The following is a 12763-nucleotide window of genomic DNA, read 5'->3' as shown; positions in this document are numbered from 1 at the left end:
AATGCTTTTAGGGTATTTCCTAATCTATTTACCTCACATTAAAAAATAATCGGAATAGATACCCTGCAAATCATTCCCATAAGGATTCAGTTTTTATCCTTGAGCAGTTAATAAAAGACATAAGGGAAAAATGTATCTAGCTGTAGTGACCCAGTGTCATAATGTTTTGTCATATTGTTTCTTCAACTCCTTTTCCACACGGTGTGCATAGAGAGAGAGTTTGGTACACTGTCACTGGGAGTTCAGCTTCCAGTCCTCAGAGATGCCAGGGATAGCAGAGTAATTCCCTTCTCTGATCTCACTTCCAATGTTAATCATTATGACATGACATACCTGCTTTCAAACTGTGCTTGGAGTGTGTGTTACAGCCTGGTTGGGGCAGACACTTAACACTTAGAAGTGTTCAACCTCTGTTGTGTGTTTGGATCCCATTGATCTCTCTGGCTCAGGGAATTTGTGGTAGGGCTTTAGAAGTGCCTTTCTCCATATGAATGCTGCTGTGAATCAGAGACTGTCAGCCCCAGGGGGGGTCTGATACTTCTCAGATCAGAAACAAAACAAAACCCACCTCTGTTTCAGTTGAACAGTTTAAGGCTTCCCTTCAGGATGCTGATTTGCTCATGTGTCTTGACGTATGGTTTCTGAATTAATCTGAAGTGAGCTCATTTTCATACCCGGTTTCAGCATCACTGAAATTAATCAAACACATAGCCTGGAGAATATTCATCCTAATCTAATCTAAAATTACTGTTTGGTTGTGCATGCCTAATTATTCATTTTACGTCATCTCTGGAAGATACACACTGTCTTGTTTGTGTTTTTATTGAATATTTATACATCTTAATGCTTAAAGGTAGCCACAAAGAACATAAAGAACTTACCATTCTCTTTTTTAATCTCCTCTACAGAAGGACATGTCACTAAAGCCTCAGGAGCGGAAGGAGAAATGGGAGAGGCATCCAGGCAAGAAACCTAGAGAATCTGAAAACTGTGTATCTGCTGAGCCAAGTGAAAATGGCCATAACAATGATGCGGGGAGCTCCGAGAGAGAGGCAGAAAGAGGCAAGGAGCGGATGAAGAAGAAGCTCCCCTTGAAGCTATCCAAACAGGTAGGGAGATACTTCTCACCTGAAGAGACCATCTTTGGTGTTGGGCACTGTGAAATGTTGTCCTTGTTGGCAGCTGAGGTTGTCCATGTAAGTGGCTTCTCTGGTGATCTGTGCTGGTGAAAGCAATGCCTCTTAGGAGACTTGTGGCACTGCATAAATCCTGTGCTGGGGGCAGGGTCCATAAGCTGAAGTGGGAGCCACTGTACTGAGTAATGTAGGCAGGAGGCAGCAGCTCTCCCCAGTGCCTGCAGCTTTGAGACAGTTCAGTGGTTCCTATGGTAGATTTGTGGCCCTGATGGTCTGGAACACAGGTAGGAATCATCCATCAGATCATCACCTCCTTTGGAGGATTTGTGCTGGGCAACATGCACCTGGAAGTTGCAGACTTCTCTGTCCATCTCACGACTTGGGTTTCATTTACCCCCAAAAGAGAGTGTTGAGGAGGAGAGACTATTTAAGTATTTTAGAAGTGAAAAGTCATTTTGCAGGAAGCTGTGCCCTGGGCACTCTTTCTTGTGTACCCTTCTAAAATGTGGTAAAGCATTAATGAAGGAAGAGTTGTCATGCTGGAGGGAATTATTCCAGAGTCTCCATCTGAGCCACAGAGGGGCAGGTGACAAAGAAAAGGCTTGGAGGCTGGCAGGCTCTTTATCACTTAACTGCTGCTCAGCAGGGAGGTTTGTTAGTGACTTAGTGTGCATTCATGGGTTGGCAGTCTCCATGGCACAGCAGCATCTCTCCGTGGACACTTTCCCAGCTGTCCTTAACAGGGTGCCAAGTGGCAGCCAGTGGGAACACCAGTGTACTTGACCTTCCAGCATTTGTTCTGAGCTAAGAAACACACTACGATGAAAAAGTGGTTTTTATTCTCCATTTCTCTAGCAAAAAAAAGAGCTGTTTAACTCAAGCCACCTTCTGTTCTGTGAAACTAATCCTGTGTGTGTGCCAGACAGCCAAAGATTGAATTGTCCAGTTACTGGAAGTGTTTTTTCAGACTTGCAATACTTTAACATTTAAAAATGTGGTGAAGGTTATGTTATGAAGCACTCCCCTATATCTTCTCCACCACATATTCTTTTGTTTTTCAGCATACTGATTTAGAAGGGCTCATCACATTTTAAGTTAGAAATTCTCATGGTCTCTGGTGAAAGTTGTTTCTTCAATTCTATTACACTGCAGGAAATCCAGTGCATGGCAGGGATTTGCATAGTTGTGGATGTGTGAGACAGTGGGGAGGTTCCCCCTTCCTGCAGGAGGAAGAGGTTGTTAACAGTGACATCTTCTACGTGAAATTTAAAACCCTGTTTCACATAGCTGTGTCCACTAGGGATTTCATAGCACTTCCATAGAAGCCTCTGGGATAAGAGATTTTGTTGCACTGGCAGATTCCAATTTCCCTCATACTCTGCTGCCTTAGTTTACCAAATATTTAGTTTCTTGGTAATTCAGCTTTGAAAAATGAGGATGTTTTTACTTATTTCTTTTGAATAGTATTTGGCTGCCATCAGTGGTTAAATAGGGGATTTGCTGCCGCATTCATAAAAACCTAAATTCAACTTCCACTGTTTATTTTTTTTTAAACCTGTAAGGATAAGTAACAAACTCTAAAAAGAGTGAGGAGCTTGCACAAAGAATATAAAAGAAAACCTGTGATGAGTGACTCATTAGTACATGGTGCCTCTTTAAATAAGTCACACTTAGAATTCCTCTGTTGTTGGAAAGGGAGGTTTTTTAAATATCTGCTATTATCCTAGCTGATAAAAATTGTGAAAACCAGACAAGTTTGGAGGTCTGTTAAGTTGATTAAAGTAGCAGCAAAATATAAACTACATAAACTAGGCTATTTTTAGTTCAAATTCATTATGCAAATTATATAGACAAATTCAATAATTTTTCTTTTTTTTTTAGTAATCATGAAGTTCACACCTAGAATTCTGGCATTTCCTGCCAAGCTGTCTGGACAAATTTGCTATAATACTAAGATTCCTGGAATTTGGGGGTGATTTTTGCATCTCAGCGTTATTTAACATAGGTTTATACCTAATTTGGATAGCTTACTGTAATTAATGCTAATTATATTGAGATGTTGCTTAGAAATTACTGTTCAATTTGAAGCTTTCCTTCTACTCTCATCCCTTCTCTTCACAATGCTACTGAATTGTCATCTTTTCCATGCAGCTTCCTCTAATAAATCAAATTGGGCATTATAATTATGGCATTCTGCTAATCCTTGTAGAGAGGTGCAAAGTGGTAAGCTGATTTCAGTGCCAGGTTGTCTGCTTTGTTTAGAAAATTAGATTTATACTTCACTCCATTTGACAAAGCATCCAGATTGCTATTGCTTCTGAATATTTGGTTGTTCTGTACCTCAGGCTATGGGGAGAGGGCTGCAAGAACCAATCTGTCCTTTCCAGCCTATTACTCCCAACTGTGTATAAAAATCATTCAAACACATTTATCTCTTACTGTAACTAAGCAGAGGGAGAAAAAGGCATTTCAAATGGTCCTTTTGTCCAAGGTTTGTCAGAGTTTGGGGCTGCTGTCAGTACACAGGGAAAGGTGCTGACTTCAAACTGCTGTTCTACAATGGGGATCAAGAAAAGCCTTTACAATCACCAGGATCAGGTATGTCAAGCAGTGAGAAAGTGTTCAGAGCTGTGGTGAATTTTGGTGCAGCAGAGTGTCCTGCAGTAAATCCAGCCCCTCTGAAAGGCTGCAACTCCTCCAGCACAGGAGCATTCCTTGCAAGTTGAGTCATGGCCTTTTCAAAAGCTAACCCAGAAAGGATGGGGGACAAGGACAGTGCTGGTGGGGGAGTGCAGCCTGTCACCTCTCTAAGGGATTTTAAGGGATTTAAAGGGTTGGATGTGTAATTTGACTGGATTAAGTAAGAGGTACATATACTATGGAACCTCTTAGTTCCAGTGTTCCCTTATGTGTCCTATGTTGTTCTTCCAGTTTTTGGGGAGTCACTCTTTGAACTTGTGAGTCAGTCTTTGATTAGCCTTAGCTAAGCTGTTCTTCTCTTTTCTGGTTTCATTTTTGGAGTTGCTTATCCCTCTGAATGTCTGAGCATCATGGGCATAGAATAGTTGGAGTTTGGGTTTTTTGTTTTTTTTTTTTTTTTCTGGGTTTTAGAACACGTTACCCTTTCTGTACAATGACCTTGCGAAAAGAGTTTATACAGAGTTTAAAGGAGTTTATAAAGAGTTTAATAGGAAAGAATTGCTAATATTTCCAGTTAGTTTAACCTCAAGCTCTCTGTTTAGTCAGCTTGGGAGCATCATGGTGTGTTGAATATATTTAGATGTTAAATGCGGCTGTAATAACACAGTGTTCTGCAGATAGTCATTTGTCACGAAGATTAGTGTCTTACACCTCCTCCTTCCTTTTCTCACCCACTGTTTAAATCACCCGAGATGAGGGAGAAGCTGAGGAGAGGGTGGTGTAGCACGTATTTAGTGCTCATAAATAGCGTGCTGGGCTTGCAGCCGGGGAGGAGAGGGCAGGGGACTTACAGGGTCCTGGTGCTGTGGCATCTCTGAGGCTTCCCGAGAGCTTCCTGGAGGGAGGGAAGGCACAGCAAATCCCCGAGCTCATTCACTCCCCAGCTTCCCCACACTGCTGAGTGCTGTTGGTGATTAATGTGTCGTGTTGGTGCTGCTCTTGCTGGACTGGAACTGCTAAATTGCATTAACAAGTTTGATTACCTATTCATGTGGTTTCTCTGTGATGCTCATCATCTCGTTATCCAACATTCATTAATGGATGTAACACCCTCCCTGCCCCCCAGGAGGGCTGTGCTCTGGGTTACTGCTGATCTGAGCTAAAGGTGATACACTAAGTCATTTTTTCCATCCAGGATGCATGTTGTTTCTTCTGATGTCTAGGTGAAAATTGATAGCTCCTTTTCAAACCATTTACATACCCTTGGCCCCATTTGTGTGTGCTGGTGGTATTGAAAAGCTATGGGGCCTTTCCCAAGACAGAGAGAAATAGTCTAGAAGCTTGTCTGGATAATGAAATACTGTGGAAGATTTCCTTTGGCATCATACTGCTCATGCTGACAGTTGGGCAATAGAACTGTGTAGCTGCTTGAGTTTTACTTGTATTTTTCAGATAATGGTAAATAGTATTTATCATGCTTGGATTTGTAGCCACTGGTGGGCTGGAGGCAGTGTGTGCTCTAGTGGTGCATGGTTCAGAGGCTGAAATGTCCCTTTCTTAGCTGAGGTTCAGCTGCCACACAGGAGAGTGAGTCTGGAAAATAACCTTTGGAGCCTTTGTCTTTAGCCAGAGGACATGGATATGCCTGTTCTTCCATGGCTTAATAACATAGCATGTGGAATCTGAATTGTGTCTAAGAGGGTCTAGATATAACCGTAAATTATTCTGTTACCTTCAGTATCTCTGCTAAAACCCAATGAATTCTTGGCAGTCAGCTTACAGGGAAAAAAAAAAGACAAAGAAAGGTTGCCTTTAATGTGGGTTTTGGTGATTGGTTTGGTTTGGTGTGTGCTGCTTTGGTGTTTGCATTTCACTGCTTTTGAACACTGAAATTATACAAACTAGTTTCTTTTTTGTTTCTAATTGATATTACCCTTTTTGTTAGCAGATATTGTTATTTAAACATTCTTTGAAACCGAACAACAAAGCAAAAGGAAAAAAGTCCATTTTCTTTTAATCAGTAAAAATGTTGCTTAAAAGCAGGATCCATTTCTACCTTTGTAAGAAGAATGTACAATTTGGACGTGAAAGCTCTTAGACTGATTTTTTTAAAGCAGGAATTTGTGTTGGCTGGGAGAGCAGGGCTGGTAAGGTGGTGCCATTACCTGTGTGGAGCCTCTGTCCAGACTTTGGCCGGGCTGCTGGGGAGGAGAGCCAGGCTTTGGCTTCCCCAGGGCTCTGCTTCCACCCAGAGCGGCCGTGCTGGAGTGGAGGTCCCCGGCTCGGTGAGCTGTGGTGCTGCGTCCAGCAAAGCCTTCCCAAACACCAACTCCCTCTGACCTCCCGAGCAGCCTGGCTGGCTCCAAAGCTCCTGCTGAGGGTGCAGGGCAGGTGCTGCCCTGGGGATTTGGGAGGAGGCTGAGCAGGGCTGCAGGCAGCCGCAGATGGCCCTGCCCTGCTCTCTCCGCTGCTCTGCAGCCGCAGAGGCTGCACAGCTGCCGGGGAAGCCGCTGGGGAGCAGCGGCGCAAAGCGCTGAAATGGGCAGCACAGCATCCAGGCATTAGGTTTGCTAATCCAAGGCCTAAAAATCAGCCTCATTTCAATCAATAGCAATCTGTTTGCACTGTCAGGAACTAATTTAAAAATCTGCTTTAAGTCCTGGTTAGGCACTTGGTATTCTGTTTTTTGGATCAAAGTAGAGGGAAGCAGTGGGCATAGCACAGCAGTGGCAGGAGGAGGAAAAATCCTTTGTAAATAAAAAGTGGATGTTTATTTCCCAAATGAAACCCTGCTATTACAAAGAAGTGCTGTTGTTTTTGCTAAATTTATCCAAGAATTCATCAAGATTCTTGAAGTGGCTGCAGAGCCTGCTCTGCAGCAGAGGGAGAACTTTGCAGAGTGTGTAGTTAATTTAAAATGCTGTACCAACCCATAGCCATTAAAGTCTGCATTATAGCTGTGGCACAGGTAACTTCATCATGGGATTGCAGCCACCTTTGGAGAGCTACAGCACGGCTTCCATAACAGATTTCTGTAACACACTGCTTCAGGAGTAGTGCAAAACAGTGCCATAAACCCTCTGGGAACTGTGACAGGAGGCGGCCTTTGCTTAAGCCAGAAAAAATGTATTTCAAAACCCTCTGCAGTTCTGGTAGGGAAACATAAATTGAAGAGATCATGCTCATTAGAATTGTGGGGTGTCCAACTGTTTTTAGACTAATGCTGAAGAATGAAACAGAAGCATATGCTGGATTTTACTACATTGCAAATAATATTTTCTAAACAGTGAGGTAAAGCATGTTTTGGCTGCTGGAAGTGTGACATGTAAAGAATGTGGCTTTGCCTTGTTCACTGAATAGTGAAACGCTTCCTTGGACCAGTGGGTTCCCCTTTTGTAGCTGACCCTCCCTTGCCAGTGTGGCTGCTCCATGTGCCCCACTTTCCTCTGCTTTGGTAGAGCTCTTTAGAGCTCTTTTAGATTCTTTTAGAGAGGCTCAGCTGCCTGTGTGGGCTGGGCAGGGCTGGCTCACCTGGCCAGCATTTACTGCCATGGGCTTTTTCTTGATTTGTTCCTGGTGTCAGAGCAGGGGGGCTGTGGGGATGGGGATGCAGGGATGCAGTGAGTGCACTCTGCTCCCTGCTGTGTGTTTGAGGATCAGACCCTGCTGTGTTCACAGCTACACCCCAAGGCTTTGCCTGCAGCACTGCCTTCTGCTTTCTTTGTCTCTGCTTTTCCTCTATTCCAAAATTCCTGTCTGTCCCCACTCACCTCCATTTCAACCTCTCCCAGCAGCAGGGTGGTCAGGCCTGCAGATGGCTGCTGGCACTTTTCAGGACGTGTTGGAGTAGATTTGGGGAGCATTGGTGACAAAGCACTGGATGCACCAGTGCTGCCTGTGCTGGGCTGTCTGCAGTGACTCCAGGGGCTCCCCATGGAGCTGCAGCTCTGGAACTGGAGTTACACATTGTAGGGATTTCCTAAGGAGGGCAGTCCAGAGGAAGCCACCCAGAGCAGCTCCCATCGGGCAGGACTCGTCCCCAGCAAACAGGGCTTGCAAACAGGTCTTGACCTGATGGTCCTGGTGGTTTCAAAGTTAAGACAGGCCAGAAAACTCAAGTGGTAGGAAGATAGTTAAGCCATGCTGGTGCAGCGTTAGGAAGTGATGTTGTATGTGTGTAGGGAATCAAACCAGTTATAAGATCCATGTTTTAAAACTCTTGCTGGTCACCTTTAACTTCTCTGCCTGCATTGAGATGACTGATAATGACTTTAGGTCACATTTGCTTAAATATAGCCTCAGAGAGGAGCAGAATAAAGGGAAACAAGGCGATCCTCTCTTCTCGGTGACAGTCTGTAAGTAGTTGTGAATGAATCTCATTACAGCAGCTTCTTTTGAAAGGGAGAAATAAAAAGGAAATTTCATTGCTAACAACTTATGTGGCATTAGATGCTATAAAAAAGGTTGTTGGTGGTCACTGGTTACATTGTTATAAAAGACGAGCTAAATGGTCTGTAATTTAGAGAAAGGAATTTAATTACATGAAGTAATTTTCAGGAAGCTATAACCACTCGTTTCTTTTTCTCTGTTGAATATGAGTGGTTGACACAATGCACTAAGTCCTCTTTCTTTTCCTCCTTCCTTCCTCTCACTTTGTTTTAGATATATATATATATATTTTTTTTTTTTTTTTTTTTTTGGAGACGGTACCAAGATAAAGCTCTTCTGTTGGATCTTGTGATTTTAGCAAGTTGAAAAATGGAGTAGTGTGAGCTATTTGAATAGATTCAGAGCCCTGGCTGGAGGTTTTTATTGTACATCTTTCCATAGCTGTGAGATAGGACATGTTCCAGGTGTCCTGTGAGATATGTAGAGACATTATTCCCAGGTTCAGTGAGAATGCTGCAGGAGGGGCTAGGACCCTAAAGATGCCACAGTCTTTTTGGAGGTTGTTTTTCCAATTTGGACAAGAAGCATCTAAAAGGTTACTTCACCTTGATTTAAGTGCTAGCTGCCCAATATTTTAGCTAACTTTGCAGAAAAGGCTGGGATCTGTTACCTAACTGTGGCCTCTGTTCCTCTGCTTGCACCACATGTCTGCATGATCTTTGGGATGATCACAGGTATTTTTATTGGTGTGAAATAAGCACATTGGTGGTGATGCAGACAGCCAATATTCTTCTCCTAGCACACTTATCAGTAATGATGACTAAACCATCTGCGCCACACCAGTCTAAATCTGAGCTGATTTTAAACAAACAAAATTTCATCCCAATGTCACATGTGGCTGAGGCAGGATAAATACCTTTTTCATGAGGTACTGCTGCTTTCCTCATGCAGAACTTGTCCCTGCTGACTGCTGGCCGTGGATCTCAGCTTCTGCAGGAGGCTGCTGGGATGCCCAGTGTGCCAGGAGCTGGAGCAGGATTGCTTTGGCAGCTGCCAGTCCTTGCCTGAAGTCATTCAGTGGCACTGGTCCAGCTGACTTGGCTTTCCTTGTGGAAGCCTACGGAAGCTGATGCTGTGTTCCACCTCCCAGTCCTCTCCCCTCCCAAATGCAGCCTCGGGCAGTGTTACCCACATCCCTCAGCCTCTGTCTGGGTGGATTCTTAAGGGAGATAATTTTCATACTTCTGCCTGATGGATGGTTTACACGAGCTGTTCGAAGGCATCTTTTAGGTAAAAGCACTTGCATTTTTCCTTCGAGCAAGGTTATTAGTGGCTATTCAGGTGAATGCCATTGCACGATTGTTTTAGCAGAATCAGTCTATTTTCCCTAATGTTTTGTCTTAAAGAAACATGAAAATCGAATAAAGCCAGCAGGGGATTGTGATTTAAAGCTCTTCCAAACTTACTGGTTGGGAGAGTCCTAGGGTGTAGCTGGGAATGTATCTTTTAAGAGGTGAAATATATTGTGTCTGTATGTAGTTTTTTCCAGCTATTAGCACTCTAAGTTGATTCTAAATTTTTTTCTGAAGTTTAGCCTTGAAATTAATTTATTTTAAAAAATCCTAGCAAGGTTTTATGTGTTCATTTTAGGAATTATACTTGTAAAGTCTTGTTATCGTTATATGCAAAAGTTGGTATTTTTTTTTCTTTCTGGTAGCTTTCTTTCAATTTTGCTTTTTTCTGCAGTTGGAATTGTTGAGATTACAAAGCAAAGTATTCTTTGGGTAGCTGCTGGATTCTGAATGTTGGTCTCTAAAGTTAATTGTGTAAATAAGTGCAGGTTTTTAAACTTCAAACCAAATCCTTTATCATCACCTTTTCTTCCCCATTCTGCTTTCTTCTGGTTAAAGGTTTTTAGTTCAGCTCTAGGGAGAGGAGCACAGTTTGATTCTTCCTTCATCTGCAGATCCATTGCCAGCTGAAGATGAAGATTAGCAATGGGTTTCACTTGCTCTCTGACATTTCCTCTTACAGCTCGGGTTGACTCATTGAACTGAATAGTAAAAACAAGGAAAAAACTCTCTCCAGGGGAAATATTTTCCAGTGCAATAATACTGCTAAAAGAATCCAGGGACCAGGTAATGGATCAAGCAGGGGGTGTTGTCCAGGGCAGTTTGAATAACAGTGCCATGATGACCAGCCCTGTGATGCTGGAACATTTCAACCTCTTGCAAAGTAGTACTAGATCTCACAAAGTTGTTTTTCTGCTGGTTCTCAAAACTTTCAAGTGATCATAGGGCAACATTTTATAATTTGACTTGACATTTATTGGCTGTAGTGTCAGTCAGAAATATCTCTTTGGACTTAGAGCTTCAGTCCTTTTAGGATTGGAGCTGGAGGTAGCTCAGCTGGACATTGTGGAGTGCATTTGCAGCTTTAACGTGAAAACAATGGATGTTCCAGTTTCCAGTTACTTTTTAGCTCCTGTGGAGCAATTTCGGTGTATAAAGGTGTAAATGGGGATAACAAAAAGAGTCATTCATATTGTGTTACCTGAACTGAGTGCTTTGAACTTGTTCCAAATTTGTACATGTGCTCCTTTTCTTCCTGGTTCAGACTGCAAAAAGCAGCGATAGAAAAATAAAGCAGTTATTCTTTCTTTACTGCATAGGAAATAACAGCTGAACAAAGCTGAGGTCCTCAAAACCCAAACCCCATTCTGCAGAGCTGGATTTGGTTTTTCCCACCATGTGTCCATGCCCTCTGTTAGAGGGGCTGGCAGTGTCACTGGAACGTTCCTGTGCCGTGGTGGTGTGATGGCTGGGAGCCACTGGAGATTGCTTCTCCATTTTTATCTCTCTTTCCTTGCTACTGCCTCATTTTGTTCATAAAGCAGCTTGTAATTGAGTGTTTGACAAAGAAGTGTTTACAAGCAGTGTTTCTTGTGCATAACTGCCTAGCTGAGGGGAATAACAATTTGGGTCTGAATTTCAGCCCTCCTTTGTCACTGTCGTGTCATCGTCAGTGGCAGTGCTGTCTCTGCTTAAAGAGAAAGATGGATTAAAATGGTTTCAGGGCAAGGCACCCGAGTGGCAGTGCATGGTCTTGGAAGAAGCTGCCAACTTTGCTCTGTGGCCCCTGCTCATCCTTTGTCAATGTCCTGATTTTGAGTGCACCAAGGTGTGTGCTGATTAATTACCAGATGTGGTGACTTAGGGGTTTTTACACCCCTGGAGTCTGCTATTTTAGGGGGAATTCTATTCTGGCCATATGAAATGTGAAGGTTGGAGTTCTGCCAGATTTTAAACCTTCTCCAGCCATTGTGGTGGGTGAGATGCTGTCCTAATCTGTGTGGGGATATGGTTGGAGTTCACTCTTCATGGCTTGAAACTGACTGTGCAGATGGGACCGGTGTAATGAAAAGAAAAGCCACGTTTAGCTATCACACAGGAAGAAAGGGGCTCTAGGATTAAGCTTTTTAGTTCAGGCAGCATGTGGGTGTTTCAATTGTCCATGCTAAAACCCTTCTGCAAATTATGCCAACCGGGCAGGGTGTGAAGGGAATAGAAGCAATGAAGTTATGCATGAGTAAGGAACAGCTCAGGCTTTATTTAGACCCATTACAGGCCATTAGCAAAGGGTTTTTTTTTTTTTTTTTTTTCTTTTGAGGGGGATGCCTTTTAAAGGGGCTGTTTGCAGGAATTAACGTGTTTGTTCAGAAGTGATGGGAATCAGCCATAGGGAACAAGCAAAGACCTAGAACCACCCACAAATCATCAGAGCTCCAGGCTCACTCCAGGTTGGGGGGCTGAATGGTTTGGTTCCCAGTAATGTTGGTACCAGTGTGTGACTAAAACCCTCGCACAGAGTGAAAAGAAATAAATCATAACATAGGAAACAAAAGTCATGCAGTCAGGCATGAGTAAGAGTGGTACTCAGCATTGTGGCCAGTGAGATTAACTCTTTTCCTGCTGCTTGATGCAAGCCTGAAGTGATTTCTGCAGCAAGTTTGCCAGTGTCAAATCTGCTTTTCTGGGTAGAGTTATTGCCTATTGGTTGATACTGATGTGTTGAGCAAAACCAGACCTACAGTCAGAGCTTTACTGACAAAACTAGGAGAGGGTTAATGTGATGACTGCACTGCTCAGAGCATCTGTGAATTAGTGCTGTTGCTTGTCAGAGTTATTTGGCTGTAGCAATGTACTGAACTGTTAAATTCCTGTATGAAGATGACCACGCCACTCTCACATCCAGAGTGCCTTTTATTTATCCTCATGCAAAGTACTGCAGGTGTTTTGCTAAGACATCTTCCAAATCCCCATAGCCTTGTTCTGAATCATCCTGCTGCTTTGAGTAGCTCGATAAATAAACAGTGTGGTTTTATATGCCTCTACAAATGCTGGTCTCTTACAGCTGGGTATTTCCTCCCTGTTTACCTGACTTGTCAAGAGCAGAGGGAGAAGAAAAATGTCTTTGTGACAGCTTTTTTTTTTTTCCTTATAGTGAAGCAAAGGAATAAAGGGATTATTTTTTTTCCCCAGACAGTCTACCCACAGCAGCAGCACCAGGGACCTCTAGTAAATTGATCAAGGAACATA

The 12763-nt window shown here is 43.0% G+C and overlaps 1 protein-coding gene across 17 annotated transcripts in view; it reads left to right on the top strand.

Annotated features, from left to right (window-relative positions):
* FBRSL1 (fibrosin like 1) overlaps positions 1–12763 on the top strand; it is a 501938-nt gene that overhangs the window by 133283 nt on the left and 355892 nt on the right. For all 17 annotated transcript variants that reach the window (XM_077787180.1, XM_031506236.2, XM_077787189.1 and 14 more), the window contains exon 2: positions 909–1109. In XM_077787180.1, coding sequence (XP_077643306.1) covers positions 909–1109 — 201 coding nt within the window. The remainder of the gene's footprint in view (positions 1–908; positions 1110–12763) is intronic.

The sequence above is a fragment of the Lonchura striata genome, chromosome 18 (genome assembly GCF_046129695.1).
Source record: "Lonchura striata isolate bLonStr1 chromosome 18, bLonStr1.mat, whole genome shotgun sequence".
NCBI classification, from domain to species: domain Eukaryota; kingdom Metazoa; phylum Chordata; class Aves; order Passeriformes; family Estrildidae; genus Lonchura; species Lonchura striata.
This window is presented reverse-complemented; position numbering and strand designations above follow the sequence as displayed.